Genomic DNA, 18394 nt, shown 5'->3' on the forward strand with positions numbered 1-18394 from the left:
TTTTATGAGAAAAAAAAGAGGGAAATTCGAAAAATCTCGAAAAACTGAAAAATTACAAAAAAAAAAAAACTTTAAAAATTTTTTTGAATTTTTTCGGAAAAGTACATTTAAAAACAATTAAAAAAAAAAAAAGATCCCAAACGGTCAATTTTTGAAAAAGTTATAGCATTTTGAAAACAAAAATGTTGTTTTTTTTTTTTAATTCATAACTTTTTTTGAGTTGGATGAAAAAATTTGAAAAACTTCTGAAAAAAGTCTTTCGTAAGCTAGAAAAAGAAGAAAAACTTTCAGCCAATTCTAAAGGGGTCGGGTTCAAAATTGGTCGAAATGGGATGGAATACCCCTTATATATTTTTAATAAAATTTTTGCCTTATATATAAATTTCCATTTGGAGAACAATTTATATGCAATGGTGACTTATAAAATTTAGAAGGGGCTAAGATTTCAATATTATTTTCATCCAGCGAAACCAGGAATGTTTGAAAATATTTGGAAAATTTTTAAGCTTTGTGTTTTAAGCAAACAATTCACCACACTGCCCTCCACCTAAGTCTGATCGTCCCGATGAGACAAATCTCGCGATCTAATCGCTGCTAGCCTCTCCAAATGAACCACCCTTCTATTTCGTGGTTTCCCAATTGTTTGTATGCGGTAGATGATATCACTGATCTGCTTCACAACTTTGTAGGGGTCTTCCCAACTGCACCAAAATGTGGATGGAACACCTTTCCGCCGGTGAGGTTTTTATAACAGTACCAAATCTCTCTTCAAGAAACCTTCCGAATTGTTGTTCTCGTCGTACCTGTGTTTCATCTTACTACTAATTAACCTGGTTCGTTGCCTCGCACTCTGTTGTTTGTCCACTGGACTACTTTGAAGAGATTGAGCTTAACCGATTGGCTTTGCATAACCAGTATCGTTTTGCCGTTTCACAACAGTAGTCCGCCCTGGCTTAAAACCACCCTTGCATTCTTTCTACACCAGCACTCGCTTACTGCTAAACCCATTCTCCAAACTGAAGTTAAGTAGCACATTCTTGTTCTTATAACGCATAATTCTTCTTTACATGTCGATCCCGATGCCATGGTCAACTAAGAAGTCCACTCCCAATATGACTTCAACAATTTCTGCCACAACGTGTGCAGAAGCGAGACCTTCCCAATTAAGACTTCACATACCTCTTCTCCCTGGACTTGGTTATACCCGCCAGTGACCGTACCACACCTTGCTCCAGGTAATGGTCTTATCTTCTTGTTGAATAAATCTGATCGAATGATGGAATGAGATGCGCCCGTATCTACAGTCAGTAAACGTTCCTTTCCATCCACATGTCCTCACAGTAAGATTGCTCGACCTTCTTCCAATTTGCGAGATAGAGATTATGGGGCGTTCAATTGCAGGAGCCAGCTGTCGCCCCTTGCCGCTGACTCCTTTTGGTTCAACGATGGAGTGGATTTGGAGATTTGCTCATCTCCTTCAGCTCTGCGTTAACGACCACCCACATTGTTGGAACTATTGGGGTTGGTGCTGCAATAACGTGCAATGTGCCCTGACTTTCCACACTTAAAGCATTTTACTGCATCATTATTCTTCTGTTGCGTTCCCTTCAAAGTTTCCAAATTGTGTCCAACCACTCTGGTCTTTCTACTTTCACGCGATGAGCTTTGTATGCGGTCTTACTCAAAAGTGACGCTGTTTACTGAGTCAGTTCATGGGATACCGTTTCAGTAAATGTTGGCTTTGGGTTTGCGTATGTAGCTCGCTTCGTTTCCACGTCCCGTATGCCATTTATAAAGCTCCGGATGTTTACCCTCTCGGTGTATTCAACCGGTGCGTCCGCATTTGCTAGATGGGCCAGCCTTTCGATATCCGACGCAAACTCCTGCAAAGTCTCATTCGCTTTTTGGTAGCGGTTTTGCAACTCAATTTGGTATATCTGTTTCCTATGCTCTGTTTCTGTAAGATTTCAGCTGCAGGCCCTTTCAGTGCCACGAACAGTGCAGCAACTTTATCTTCAACATTCCAGTTGTTCACTGCTGACGTCTTCTCAAATTGAAGCTTGAATACCTGGAAAGGAACAGAGCCGTCAAAAGATGGAGTTTTTACCTTCTGATTGCTCGCTGGAATAGCTGGGCGATTTAGTTGTAACTGCTCCATTCGACCTTTTAGCGGGATTCAAGGGGTTGTGTAGCGCAATATATAGCTTCTCCAACCCAATTGTCAACCTTACCTTCGAGCGGCGAACCCCGTTTCACTAACAGACGAGGCTCTGGCGACCCCAAGTTCCATGAGGAGGTGGGGAGGGAGGGATGGCCTGAAGGTTTCAATGTGGCCATATAAATCGTAACCGAGATGGTCGGGCCAGCACCTTAATGGTGCTGTGTTACCGGAGCGTATCGGATCTGTATCCAACAAAGAACCATCACATCGATAACACTCCCCAAAGCCTTCGGGGAGTAACCTAATCGCTACAACAACAACCTTTTAACGCTTCTATCTCGGCATCAATTTTGTCCTCGAGTTGTAAAATTTTTGCATCCTGCTCTTCCAGTTTCGCAAAGAGCCGAGATGATACCTGTTCCGACATTTGTGCCGACATTTCAGATATACGTGCCTCTTGCGCACAACAACAACAGGATATATTGTCGATCCGAATAGATTTGCTGACATATCTCCTTTTCGAACCGACAGGCCGTATAATGTGATCTTTCACTCAGTCCCCGATGTAAGTACTGCATGTGTAAATATGTTGTTGCAATTTATTTAGCAAAATAATCACATGCACATTTAGCTTTAAAATACATACACGAAGAACAATACACTTTACATACTAATTAGCATTGGAAAATAATTTGTGTATAAAACCACTTTTTTATTTCCTATAAAATATACGTCGCTCACATAATAACGTGTCATAAAAACTAATAAATAAATACCCAGATTAGTAGCTAACGAGTTATGTGTTCATGTATGTTGAAGCATTTTCAATGTCTGTTTATCTACGAGCTCCAGAGCTGATACAAATACGTCGTATTCAATATTTTTTCGCATGTATTCTATCATATCCTCTGCATTATTCCACAAGCACAGCAGATGTTGCATCTTACACGGCACAGCCAATTTCCTCCATTTTTCTTCTGTAGTTAATGCATTTACAAGTATACGATATTTATTTTCATCACATAGTAATTCATTTAACGTCCGAGGCGGATCTTTTTCTTTTTTATAGCTTTCACCCACGTCAAATTCTTCTTTTATTTCCAATTGATCGATGATGTCTTTAATTGTTGATGTATTGAATTCGGTAGTGTCTTCATCTTCTTCAGTCGACGACGAGGACATTTCTTCTTCTTTTATAATTAACCGATTATCATAATCTATATTAGAACTTAAAGAAAGGATATATGTACAAATTTGATTTGCTACCTTGGAGTTGAGCTCTTTAGCCAACTCGATGGCAGTATGTCCAGCAGCGTTACAGGCACGCATAACCTCGTCTACATTGTGTGCCGATATATTATCCAAAATCAATTTGACCAATTCGAAATTTGATTGCAGTACCGCCATATGTAAGGCATTGTTACGTTCCTTCGTATTTGGTACGAGTGCTGCTTGACGATCGTGTTGTAATAATAATTTTGCTATGTCATAGTTCTTTTGACGAATAGCCAAATGTAAGCAAGTTAAGCCTTCATCGTTTGAAATAGTTAAATCGAGTGGTACATCACGTTTAACAAAACTTTCAATGCATTTTTGGTGTACTTCTTTAACAGCAATATGTAGTGCTGTATCTCCATTACTATTTTGTAAATTTGGATCGCAACCAAGACCTAAAAGTGGTCGAATATAATTTACACGATCATGTAAACAAGCGGTATGGAGAGCACTCTCATTGTGTTGATTTAAGATTTTGTTTAACAAATGGTTCAACTTGAAGTAGTTCAATACGTGGCATGTTTTAATTACGAGTTTTGCATTGTCACTGGCTATTATTTCATGAATTAAACTTTCTTTTAACACATTTTTTTCGGAATGCTCGGTTAATATATCCTCGACTTGCTTAGCAGCTCTGGCTATTTGAACTGCGCTAAAGTTCTTTGCTGTACGGGTGTCATCAAAAATTTTGAAAATACGTTGTAAATAACTGTTTGGTTGCATATCTACAGATGTTCCCAATATAGATTTAATGTATATCTTTCGTATATCATTCGCCGTTTGACGACTAGATGTTGAGGATGAGCCATCCTCTACGAGCGTGCCGTTCGACGAAAGCTCGTTATAAATATCGGATATGTTTTCAACGGAATAATTAGGGCAAATTTTCTCCAACTCTTCCGAGTTGATATTCAAACATTCTCTGAAAACATCACTTCCCATTAGCTTGCTGATTTGTAAATTTTTATCATACTCCTCACTGATTGTTGGTTGGTTCATACCATGTACACCAGCCATATTAGCAAGCTGAATTTGCTCTTGCTCTGTTTCCATTTTCATGTCAGCCGTTTGTTCTTGTACTGGTTTTGGTAATTCAAAAGAATTAAGCGAACTACCTGAGCCTGAGCTGCTGGTAGCACTTGAGCAGGTACGACGTCTCTTACGTGATACAACAATATCGCGCGGCTTATAACGAAAAGTCACTGGAGGGTAGCTTCGTTCATCATCGGAAGGGCGCATTAATTCAATATATACATCTACTGGTTTATCAATGTCTTTGTCCTTGTAGGGTGGAGTCTGGCAAACGATGGCATATTGATGATGCACGTCAGACTCGCGAAACTTTCCAAATGCTTCCCAGACAAGATCCTCATCTTCGTTGAACTGGTAAAAGCGCACTTTAATATTCTTCTTACTGACTTTTTCGACTAATAAGATAAGGTCATCGCCACCCGACACACTGCCTGTAGCGATGCTCAGACGACATATACGCAGTTCACCTGTTTGTGCAGACTTTCGGTTGTTGATGGGATTAGAAAATACAGGAGCCGCTATGCGGGAGTACGTATTATCGTCATTTTCTTTAAATGCTTCAAAACACAAGCGAACCTGTAACAAAACAAATAAGTTCATACATACATATATGTAACTTGAGTAGTATTACCTGATTCAGGTTCATTTCTTTAGACTCCTTTTCCGTCTCCTTGTGCAATTCCTGCACCTCTTTGGTGGAAAGCTCATTACGACCCAAATCAAACTTCAAACGATCTTGTTTTTTTCGTAACAACTCATCGAAAATAAATTTTTTAGCGGTATGTATAATACCCATATTTTGGAATTGTGCAACATAACCACGCTCAGGCGAAACAGTTAATCTATGTGGATCGCATATGTCCGTCTCATCTTTGCGGACTACTAATTGATGGGAATGTGGACTCTCGAGGTTGGTTTGAAAAAGACTGCAGCGGATCTCCGCTTTACCTTTATAATTGTATAATTCTACCTCGGGAAATGTTTTTGGTGTACGCTTTGAGTTAGCACCATTCAATGATCCATGCGTTCCATGCATTTCAGATTTATATCGGAATCGAAACTTTTCCACAGGTTGCTCCAGTATCCGTAACTCTGCTAGATAATTTCCATGATTTAAAGAAATTTTCCGGCTAGATGCAGTAGCACTGCTTAAGTTTGACAACATTTGTGATGATGATAGTATTCCTCCGTATTGTTGTTGTGGTAAAGAAACCATGGCCGAAGGCATTCCTGCAACGGGCAGGTAATTTGTGTAATTATTTGTTGTGTTTGGTGGATGAATATTTTGATTGTAAACCAGAGTCGCATTTTGTAATGTGCCGTAACATAATTGACTGTGCTGAGCATTTGAGGGTAAGTTCAAGTTTGAGAATTCGGTTTGCAGTAAAGCCGATGGAGATTTTGAAGGTGACGGTGGCGTCGATTTAACGCTAGCAGGTCCAGGTGACATCGTCGAATAACCACTTGTACTAGCGTTGGATGATTCACTTACATAGCGAATATTATTAGATTCTAAGTCAATGTATTCATTGATCATTTTGGGTTTTTTTTAACACTTTCGAACTTTTATACGAATTTGTTTTACTTTCTCTGAAATTTAATGCTGTATATTACGCATTAATTCACAAACTAACCACATATACGTAGATCGCCACGTGTATATTATCAATGAAGATTGCTCGCAAATCAAAACGGCAAATGTGTTTGTTGAAGGGTAACTACTTTTTCTATTTACATATGAAGTAATTTTTGCAATCAGTGCTGGTGCGAAATTTAGAACTTTTCAGAGTAAATATTAAATCAAAAATGAATTTCTGTAGAATAACTCGTAGTTTACAATCGGCAGTCGCTATTTGAGATCGGTTCTTCCCCTTCATTGAACTTTCTTCCATCTTGTGTCATACAGGGTTGCCACCAAGACCCTTTCCTCCCAAAATCGATCTCAAACCTATCAGAATAACAGCCCGAACACAAGATTTTAATGCCGCATCTTGAGCTAACAGATAAGCAGATTGCATGCGTTTGAATGGGGAGCGACGAATAGGCTATGCAAACGCACGCAATTACTCAGTTTTCAACGCACGGTCCTGCTTCTAAATCTTATGTGTTCGGGCCTTAACAAAATCATCCGATCTATCAACTCTTCTTCTTTTTCAAATGCTGAGGGTATTTAACAAACATATATATATATATATATAATTTAAGCCGCGATAAAAGCATCCAACTCCATTTTTCCTTTAAAACAACGTTTGGATATCAATGGAAAGGGAGGCGAATTCCACACACAATAGCTAAAGAAAAGTGTGTGTTTAAATTGTACAATGGGTAGACTATACATTATGGGACCAGGGGGAGGGGAGAATTATCGGAGTGAATTTAATTTAAAATGAAGGTAAATGAAGAGGGGCAATACAATTTTTATATTTTTTACTACGAATATTCTTAGGTTTTTTAGCATTTGCGTGAATAAAGAAACTAATATTTCTCTATACTATAGCATGTACACATAAAACCAGTGCGCGGTTGCATTTTATCAGAGTTGCCATAGTAAAATTTTATTATCAGTTATTTATATGCAATATTTTACTTTTGGCAACTCTGTTCGATCGTCATCGTGTCGTGATTTGTCCGCAAACGCATTGCAAAGGAGTATTGTTAGAGTACTCCAACATGAAGAAAATGGAACACATAATCCAACAATTTTTGCAGGGAGCTTATGCATTCCAATAACATCGCCACAATCAACCAAGATGTTGCGTTTGTAAATATGAAGGAACTTCAGACTTGGCAATTGAAGTTTATTGCGCCTTGCCCATTAATATACAAAATTTCGCGAAGCACTGTTGTAAACTTCTCCCTATACAACAAAAATATTTGATAACATATTTTGTGTCGTATTCGATTGTTATATTGCAGTTTTTAATTGTGAAAAATGTTAGACTACTTACCAACCAGTGGGAAAAATAATTTCACTTGCAAAGTGTGCCAACACCCTTAACGAAAGCAAATGTCAAATTCTTCTTCTTATGATTTGCTTGTAACAAAATTGGAGAGTTGGCTACTTTTCAATATCAGATGGCGTCAGCGTCGCTTGATCTACTTCTTATGATTTGCTTGTAACAAAATTGGAGAGTTGGCTACTTTTCAATATTAGATGGCGTCAGCGTCGTTTGATCTACCAATCTCCATAAAAATACGTGCAATCTACTCATAATGCATAAGCTTGTGTTAAACTCATCTATATGAAAACCTGTTTATGTGTCGGAGCTATAAGTGTGATATTTTCTGCATAGACGTCAAAAAATCCAAAGTGATTGGATCACCTGCTTTGTAATTGACTATCGCTGTCTCATTCTGTATCTCTTTCTATCACCCGCTGAAGATAGGCGCCGCCATATTGAACACCTTGGCAAAACGCTAAAAAGTAGCCATATTGAACATCCAGTTAGGCAGTTGACAGTAAGATATCAGACTTAAGCTGGAGTCATTGGTGCCGTATAGCTGGAGACATTGGTGCTTTAGCGGTAACCGTATCGGTAACCTTTTAACAGCTGATTCGGCCAAACTTATGAGAATCAATGCAATCGATTATTGGTGCCGCTAAGGTCGTAACCGTATCGTAGCCAACCAATTGGGTTTTGGTTTACCGTCGTAACGATAAACAGCTGATTACGTTAGGGATACGGATACAGCGATACGACATACGGCACCAATGACTCCGGCTTATGTCGTATCGCTGTATCCGTATCCCTAACGTAATCAGCTGTTTATCGTTACGACGGTAAACCAAAACCCAATTGGTTGGCTACGATACGGTTACGACCTTAGCGGCACCAATAATCGATTGCATTGATTCTCATAAGGTTGGTCGAATCAGCTGTTATAAGGTTACCGATACGGTTACCGATAAAGCACCAATGTCTCCAGCTTTAGTTTCATTCACAATGTTTGTAACATTTTCGGTAGGTCCTATAATGCACTATATATGTATTTCATTCTAAATTTGTTCGGAAAAATTTACCATCACAGCAACTCATATCTGAAATTCCGCTCCTTTTTTCGTTGCTCTCCGTCGATCCCAATGGCAGCAACCCCGGTAATTTTGACACTTCGTTCAGTGTCAAACGCTTATTCCATTACTTTGCGCACGGTTCTGACACTTCAGTCAGTTTCAAACGGCAGTGTGTTAGAAAAAGAAGGAAGCAAACATATATTTAAGCCCCAATCCCATAAGCCGTTTTTGTATAGATGCGTTTACCACAATCTAATGCATTATAAGTAGATTGCACGTATCTTTATGGAGAACGACAAATCGAGCGACACTAGCTCCATATGACATGAAAAAGTAGCCATCTTCCAACTTTTGTTACAAGCAGAGTATAAGAAGTAGAATTTGACATTTGCTTTGGCTAAGGGTGCTTTCACATTTTGCAAATGTAATTATGTTTCCCACTCGTTGGTAACTTTTCCAAGTTAAAAACTACAATTTAACCAATGAATAGGAAACAAAATATGTTAGCAAGTATATTTCTTGTATAGTGAGAATGTTTATACGGAGATTCGCAAAATTTTATACGTGAATGGGCAAGGCGAAATAAACTTCATTTTCCAAGTCTGAAGTTTCTTCATATTTACAAGCGCAACATCTTGGGTGAATGTGGCGATGTTATTGGCAAAGCATAAGATTGCGTTGAACGCATCTACTTGGGGTGTAGTTCATCCATAAGTTGGCCATCGGTGAGATTGACTCTTCTGAATTCCTAGCTCGCCTTAATTTCGCTGTTACCGCTAGGACGTCGAGACACTACGTGCCTTTTATTTTACCGCTATATCGCCTAAACTTCGCAAAAAGAGACCCTCTGCGGATTTGCTGTGCGCTACAATAACCTGTATAAATGTATAAGTATCGAATGTTCGCTTCCTGCATTAAATAGCCTGATACTTTCTAATTTGACCTGATATTTTCTAGTTTGATATTCTCTCTGAATCAATTTGAATTTTTAAATGCATTAGTTTACTTTTATTTAATATTCATCTTATAATGTATAAGCTAAAATACTTTTTTAACAAATTTTATACTTTACCAGTCGACCACTTTCGTTTTGTGTCGACTTTAAATAAATAAAACAAAAAAATATGAAAAACGTCATCGTGCCTCGGCCATTACTTGTAGTTTTGACTATATATAAATATTCACCAGGTATTTTTTTAAATTAAAATAATATGAATATTTAAATATCTTCATTGATTATTTCTTTTATACATAACAATTTTAATACCCAAACACATTCGACTTTTGCGTTGTTCCGGTGCATACACTGCGTTAACAGCTGATTTTAATATACACGTCTCCATGGCTATATTCTCAATCAAGAAACAAGGCAACGGAAACACCAAAGTAACGCAGAAGGAATTGAAAAACTTTAAAAACAATGCAAATAACACGGGAAAACTATTTCGGTCTCTGACGGTTCACTTTTTTTCACAAGAAGGTTGATTTTAGTTGTGTTTTTATGCACAAATTTTGGAAACTATAAACAAAACTTTCATTTATCAGAAAAAAATATAAGACAAAATATAGGATAAGAGAAAATAAAGTAGTGTCATATTGGTATAAGTAGACGTACGAAATTGAAGAGAAATGTGAAACTTTGACAAATAATAACCTAGTTCCTAGGGATGGCACATATGTAAACGAGTAGATTATATATTGAGTATTTATTGTAGATTAGTGCATATGTAAATGTGGTTTACTGCTTAAAAATCGAAACGCCCCACCAACTGGAGTTAAACCTACCAAATTGGTAGGAAAAGCCGAAAACGGCAACACTGTTTGGAATTGAAATCGAGTTCGTGAAAACGATAAACTAAATCGGTGATTCACATTTTTATTGAAATACCTGTGGGTGTACATAGCTAGTAAAAACACATATATTACAAAAACAACACAAATAATGAATTAGCTCTTACTCAACTTATTGCTCACCTACGTATTATCTCGATTATAAATACATACATATTACCCAACAGAAAATGGCATAAACAATAACGTCTAGCTGGGTTTGCATGCTAGATCAACGTGCCAGCCTTATAAAAAAGCAGAGGTTTTTCAACGCACGCACATAAACGACGTTTTTTACGCTAATGCCCGGTTTTCAGTGTAAGTTTAAACTACAGTTAAAGCTGCAGACATTGGAGCTTTAGCCAGAGTCATTGGTGCCGTATGTCGTATCGCTGTATCCGTATCCCTAACATAATCAGCTGTTTATCGTTACGACGGTAAACCAAAACCCATTTGGTTGGCTACGATACGGTTACGACCTTAGCGGCACCAATAATCGATTGCATTGATTCTCATAAGGTTGGTCGAATCAGCTGTTAAAAGGTTACCGATACGGTTACCGATAAAGCACCAATGTCTCCAGCTTTTATCGCTAAGGTCGTAACCGTATCGTAGCCAACCAATTGGTTTTTGGTTACCGTCGTAACGATAAACAGCTGATTACGTTAGGGATACGACTACAGCGATACGACATACGGCACCAATGACTCCCGCTTAAGCGGCAATTACCCACCGACGTGTGCCGTACGTACGGACGTTTGTCGTACGAAACACGTTTTACCGAACCCTCAAGCCCGTAGGAATCAATGTGTGCGTCTGTGTACATGTACATAACATATTTGTGTGTGTATTGTTTACAGATAAGCACTGTTGCCATTGACCAGTTTGCATGCATGCTTATGGAAACATCAACATTTTCCAATTTAATTTTTGATGTTTTAAAAGGCTGGAATTAATATTAAATAAATACAAATAGATTACATATTTATAGTCTGCACTTTTACATAATTATTTCGAATTATTTTCACAATTTTTCAAACTTTGATTAGGTGTTTTTGCATAAAACTGCAAACGGTCAAAAATTAGCCCACAAAAGTTTACTAGGCAATTCTGTCTAGTGAGAGAGCGATCAGCTGATACGTTCTTACGGAAAAAATCAAAATTGTTTTGATTTCTACGTTCCGGGCTACGTACGTACGTTGTCGTTTACATTGCACACTCATAAGACAGGTCGTGTCATCTGGCACGTTTTTGGCACGTACGTTCGTGAGTAACTGTCGCATTAAAGTTGACTAGAGTTCAACCCTGCCACTTCGACCGCTTAAAGCGCCAAATACACGACACGAACATTTCCGCGAACATTCCGCAATCTTGTTCGCAGCTTTGGCCATACACCATACGAACTTTTGGCCGAACATTAGTTCTCTTTCAGAAATTTTTTATTGTCCATTTTACTTTTCCGCGCACGTCTGTTCCGATCAGGAATTACTACGATTATGAGCTATTGCGCCATACACGCACGAACAGTTCGCGCAAATGTTCGCCAAAAATCAAAATATTTTAATACATTTGCGCGAACTGGCAAACACCACCATACACGACAGAAAAGGTCGCAGAAACATGACATAACGGGAATGTTCGCGGAAACGTTCGTGTCGTGTATTTGGCGCTTAAGCTAAAAAGCAGCAAAATTTTATGTTATCGAACACTTTGTTCATCTCAGCTTAAGCGACAGTTACTCACGAACGTATGTACAAAAAACGTGTCAGCTGACACGACTTATCTTATGAATGTGCAATGTAAACGAAAACTCACCGACGTGCGACGCCCGTACGTACGTAGCCCGGAACGTAGAAATCAAAACAATTTTGATTTTTTCCATAAGAACGTGTCAGCTGATCGCCCTCTCACTAGACAGAGTTGCCTAGTAAACTTTTGTGCGCTAATTTTTGACCGTTTGCAGTTTTATGCAAAACACCTAATTAAAGTTTGAAAAATTGTGAAAATAATTCGAAATAATTATGTAAAAGTGCAGATTATAAATATGTAATCTATTTATATTTATTTAATATTATTTCCAGCCTTTTACAACATCAAACATTAAAATGGAAAAAGTTGATGCTTCAATAAGCATGCATGCAAACTGGTCAATGGCAAGAGGGCTTTGCTGTAAACAATACACACACAAATATGTTATGTACATGTACACAGACGCACAGCATAACCGAGATAAGCATGCGTTGCCACTAAGGCACCGAGTACCGGGAATCCCGATCCCGAATTTCGGTTCTCCAGAGCCAATTTTTTTCGGCTTCTCATCCCGTTGACGTTGACGTGAAATATGATACCTATATAAGCCGCTACCAGAATTTGTTAGACAAAAAGATTAAAGTAACTTTGTATTCCTTAACAGAATATAGACAAAATTTTGCTGAATAAAATTGTTTGAATAATTTGTACAGAAAATTAAAGAATTAAAATTTATTACTTTTGAAATACACGTAAATACTGGCAAATAGAGCTTCCGAAAAAGTGAGGTTATATTGTTGGCATCACCTTTATTATTGCATTATGATACTTATGTATGTTTAAAGGGCGAATTAATGGTGACTTATAACCATAAAGCCATAACCAGATAAAACAGCGGATCACACCCACCTTATGGAAATTAATGTAATCGAGTTAGCGTTATGGTATGGCACCATTAATCTATTACATTGATTTCCATAAGGTAGGTTCGATCAGCTGCTTTATCTGGTTATAGCTTTATGGTTATAAGTCACCATTAATTCGCCCTTAAGGGTGTGTTAAACTTTTGCTCAATATTTAAGAGGTAATTCTTTACTTCAGCTCACAACCATTAAAACTCGATCAAAATATAAGGAGAGATGTCAAACGACGCGCTTTGTACCCAGCAAAACAAATCCGAAAGCGGAAATTGAACATTTTATTTCTTTCCAACAAAATCTAAAATTTTCATGAGGTTGTTGTAATTTTGATGATTTTGTTGAAGGTACAAAAAAGACTGTGGGTAATTTTGTTTAAAATTGTGTATTTCCCTATAAAATTTGTTTTGAATTATTTTTAAAAATTTTGACTAAATAAATATGGATGTTTAACTACCCTTATGTATTTACGTTACATCATTATTGTTAAATCAAAACTTTGGATTATCAAATTCATTTCGGATTAACAAATTCAATATTTATATAAATATACTAGCAGACCCGGCAGACGTTGTTCTGCCCTAACTTTGTATATCTGCATACATTTTAATAAGCTTTTTCCGTCTAACTCTCCCTTGCCCCTCTACACTTTTTCCTAATCTTTGTATTCACTCCTCCCTCCGTATTTTTCGCTTCATCTATCTCCATCTTCGTCTCATTCTATTTCTTTCTCAGTCTCCTTCTCTCTTTTCTCTTCTCTCAAGTTTTTCTCATTCTTCTTCATATCTTATTGCCAGTCCCAGAGGGTGGTATGTATTTTGTCCCAGTCCCAGTCCCAGTCCCACTCCGAGTCTCAGTCTCAGTCCCAGTCCTAATCCCAGTCCCAGTCCGTCTCTGGTCTACTTCCCGGAAAAAAGCATCGGAAATACTAATATAGGCAAATTTATGTACCAAATTCAGGCAAATCGTATAGGTCGTATGTAAATAGGTATGTAGGTATTATTAATTCATGTCTTTATTTCGGCTTCGCATGCATATTTATCAGTTTTGCCAGGTTGATGCGACTAAATCGAATATTATAATGAAAATTACTTAAAAGCTCTCAGCAACAGCTTTAATTTGATATCCAAAATACACAAACACTCTGGGGATTCCCGGGTCCACGTTTTGGCCTATATCTCGAAACCCTAGTCACCAATAGGTATGAAAACTACCCTGTACTAAAGCACCCATCAACAGCTTTCATTTGATATCCATATTGTATAAACACATTCTAGGGGTGCCCGGGTCCACGTTCTGGCCTATATCTCGAGACCCTAGTCACCGATAGGTATGAAAACTACCCTGTATTAAAGCACTCATCAACAGCTTTCATTTGATATCCATATTGTATAAACACATTCTAGGGGTGCCCGGGTCCACGCTTTGGCCTATATCTCGGGACCTTAGTCACCAATAGGTATGAAAACTACCCTGTACTAAAGCACCCATCAGCAGCTTTCATTTGATATCCATATTGTATAAACACATTCTAGGGGCGCCCGGGTCCACTTTTTGTCCTATTTCTCCAGACCCTAGTCACCAATATGTATCTTGGTCCACTTCCCGGAAGAAAAATTATCCGACATTTTATTCTAGATATAACGCTACCTACATACCAAATTTCAGGCAAATCGAGCCATATATACGACAGTTTAGAATAAATCGGTCCCTGGTCCACTTCCCGAAAAAAAAAAACTTTTCACAAACACTCTCCCGGTCCCTATTAAGTTATCCTAAAAATTTCATGGCAATCTTTCTAACCGTTTTCGAGTTATGGAGTGACAATCAAAATGTACACTTCTTTTTATATATATAGAGATAGAAGATACTGTTACGAATATTAGCAAAACTAAGGAGTGCTGCCAGCTCTAAGCCGATCTAAGCAGTGACGTGAATGCACATCAATAATTCAATCATTATGTATCTACATAAACGAATAAATAATTGCGTCTACACATATGTACACATTCCGACGAGCAACATTTACATACAAGGCAGCAAGAGATGAGATGTCACACACCGATGAATTTACTTATACGCTTATGTGTGTGCGGGAGACTGTAAACTACAAACACATGCATATACCTTATCTGAGTTGTCACAAGAGTGAGCAATAATTTGTGCACGTAGTTGTGGCTGGCGATTTTGTAGCCGAAACAACTAGTAAGTTCTGGAAATCGAAGAGCCTAGAAGTATGCAGCGTAAACTATAAAAGCGGCGCCAGCGAGTAAGAAGTAATTCAGTTTGATTTGAGTTGTCAAGCAGTTGCGATTAAGACGATATCTAGCGAGCAATAGCAGTATTATTTTGAATAGTAGAGTTTCATTGAGCTATCAATCAGTGTGGTTATTAAGCAAGCTATTCGTTGCACAGTTGAGTGTATTGTGAAGTACTTTAATAAAGGCCATTTTGCATTATTACAAATTGGAGTTATTTATTCAACAGTTTAGTGATTCGAACTTAGCAGAGGATTGCAAATAAGAGGATTTGCAAGTAAATTCGTTACAATTGGTGTCAGAAGAGGAATTGTTGAGTAAATTCCAGAGGACTACAAGGACATGGCAAAGTTCAGTGAATTGAAGATCCAGCAATTGAAGAAGGAGTTGGAGAGCCGTGGATTGAATACAACCGGCAATAAGATCGAACTTCAAGCACGGCTACGAGAGGTAATGGAGTTGGAAGGAATTGATGTGGACGAGTATGTCTTTTATCCCGATGTGGAAGAGCCAGTGACTAAATTGGAAGAGAAAATAGAGACTCCGAATGTAGACACTAATGCGATACTAGCAGTGCTGAAGCAAATGTCGTCACAAATATCAACCGATATGTCAACACTGCTCGAATCGCAAGAGACACGTATAACATCAAAGATGGAAGCACAGGAGGCACGTATTTCAGAAATGTCATCGCAAATGTCATCTCAACTGGAAGAGCAGAAGACATATATGGCATCCCAGCTGGAAGCACATGAGACACGTATTTCAGAAATGTCGACACAGATTACATCAAAGATGGAAACACAACTGAAAGAGCAAGAGGCGCGTATATCATCAAAACTCGAAGCGCGTATAGACGAGAAAATAACGCAGTTTGAAGAAAAATTTGAGGCAGAGGTGGATGCTTTGAGAGGTCGTATACAGGAATTGCAACTTAATCGTCCAGCAGTTTCAGCGAGTAATCCAAAGGTAAAAACACCATCCTTTGACGGTTCTGTTCCTTTCCAGGTCTTTAAGCTACAGTTTGAGAAGACCGCAGCAGTGAACAACTGGAATGTGGAAGATAAAGTTGCCGCACTCTTCGTAGCATTGAAAGGACCAGCTGCCGAAATCTTACAGACTATTCCAGAGTACGAAGGGAACAGTTATGACGCATTGATGGCTGCTGTAGAACGGCGATACGGAAGCGAATACAGGAAACAGATATACCAAATGGAGTTGCTGAACCGCTTCCAGAAGCCTGGTGAAACATTGCAAGAGTTTGCGTCGGATATTGAAATGCTAGCACATTTAGCGAATGTGGACGCATCCGTGGAGTACACTGAAAGGGTAAAGATTCAGAGCTTTATAAATGGCATACGGGACGTCGAAACAAAGCGTGCTACATACGCAAACCCAAAGCCAACATTCGCAGAAACGGTGTCACAAGCTCTGATTCAGGAAACAGCGTCGCTTCTGTGTAAGCCAGTTTTCAAAGCACGCCGTGTGGAGGTAGAAAGACCATATTGGGTAGACACAATTTTGGAAGCACTGAAGGGATCACAACAGAAAAATGCCGGAGTTATTAAATGTTTCAAGTGCGGCAACCCAGGTCACATTGCACGTCATTGCGATCTTGGTCCTAATAGTTCCAACAATGTGGGTGGCCGTAAACGCAAAGCTGGCGGAAATGAGCAAGAGCGTGTCGGATGTAAAGAACGAAAACTTGTCCCGGCTATTGAATGTCCTGTGATATCTGTGTCGCAGATTGGAAGGAAATCAAGCAGTCTTACCATCAGAGGGAATGTGGATGGTAAAGAGCGTGTACTGACTGTAGATACGGGGGCATCTCATTCCTTGATTCGATCTGATTTGGTCTACAGGGGAATAAAGTCATTACCTGGAGCGAGATTGCGTACGGTCACAGGCGAATATAACCAAGTTCAGGGAGAAGTAATATGTGAAGTCCTAATTGGGAAGGTCATGGTTCTACACAAATTCGTTGTGGCGGAGATCGTTGAGGAAGTCATATTGGGAGTGGACTTCTTGGTTGACCATGACATCAGGATCGATATGCGGAGAAAAATTATGCGCTATAAGAACCAGGACATACCACTTAACTGTAGTTTGGAAAAAGGGTTCAGCAGTAATCGGGTACTGGTAGAAAAGACTCGACAAAGACCACGAAAGTCGAAGGCAAAGGTTGATAGATCGAATGGGCCAAATAAATCAAAATCAAAAGTACCTGCGAGAGAAACACTGGCATTGACAAAACCTAAAAGACGCAGGAAAATGAAGCAACGAATTTTCGAGAAGGAATGCGAGGGTAGTTTCAATCCAGAGCGCACTACTGTGGGGAAACGTGGGAACGATACTGATTATGCAAAGCAAATCCGTCCAGCGCAAGCTCTACGAAGTAGTTCATCGGCCAAACAACAGAGTGTAAAGGAACGAACCAGGGTATTGAGTGGTACGATGAAACACAGGTACCATGAGAACAATAATTCGAAAAGTTTCTTGGCGGGAGATTTGGTACTGTTATACAACCCTCACCGGCGGAAAGTTGTTCCATCCAAATTTCGGTGCAGTTGGGAAGGCCCGTACAAGATTGTGAAGAAGCTCAGTGATACCATCTACCGCATACAAAGCATTGAGAAACCACGGAGTAGAAGAGTGGTACATTTGGCGATGCTAGCAGCGTTTAGATCGAGAGATTTGTCTGATCGGGACGATCAGACTTAGGTGGAGGGCAGTGTTACGAATATTAGCAAAACTAAGGAGTGCTGCCAGCTCTAAGCCGATCTAAGCAGTGACGTGAATGCACATCAATAATTCAATCATTATGTATCTACATAAACGAATAAATAATTGCGTCTACACATATGTACACATTCCGACGAGCAACATTTACATACAAGGCAGCAAGAGATGAGATGTCACACACCGATGAATTTACTTATACGCTTATGTGTGTGCGGGAGACTGTAAACTACAAACACATGCATATACCTTATCTGAGTTGTCACAAGAGTGAGCAATAATTTGTGCACGTAGTTGTGGCTGGCGATTTTGTAGCCGAAACAACTAGTAAGTTCTGGAAATCGAAGAGCCTAGAAGTATGCAGCGTAAACTATAAAAGCGGCGCCAGCGAGTAAGAAGTAATTCAGTTTGATTTGAGTTG

General features: G+C 38.8%; 1 protein-coding gene across 5 annotated transcripts in view; it reads right to left on the reverse strand.

Annotated features, from left to right (window-relative positions):
• Positions 1–18394, reverse strand: part of LOC137246441 (bifunctional methylenetetrahydrofolate dehydrogenase/cyclohydrolase, mitochondrial-like) — a 95166-nt gene that overhangs the window by 47313 nt on the left and 29459 nt on the right. Inside the window, exons 1-3 of one of the 5 annotated variants that reach the window (XM_067777540.1) lie at positions 5766–5944; positions 5100–5698; positions 2836–5044 (exon numbers count right to left, since the gene is read on the reverse strand). The exons of 2 other annotated variants lie outside the window; for them this stretch is intronic. In XM_067777540.1, coding sequence (XP_067633641.1) covers positions 2966–5044; positions 5100–5698; positions 5766–5796 — 2709 coding nt within the window. In that variant the 5' untranslated portion in view covers positions 5797–5944 and the 3' untranslated portion in view covers positions 2836–2965. Of the gene's footprint in view, positions 1–2835; positions 5045–5099; positions 6389–18394 lie in introns of those variants that run through there. 2 more of the 5 variants (XM_067777548.1, XM_067777536.1) reach the window with 2 other exon arrangements.

The sequence above is a fragment of the Eurosta solidaginis genome, chromosome 1, assembly GCF_040869045.1.
Source record: "Eurosta solidaginis isolate ZX-2024a chromosome 1, ASM4086904v1, whole genome shotgun sequence".
NCBI classification, from domain to species: domain Eukaryota; kingdom Metazoa; phylum Arthropoda; class Insecta; order Diptera; family Tephritidae; genus Eurosta; species Eurosta solidaginis.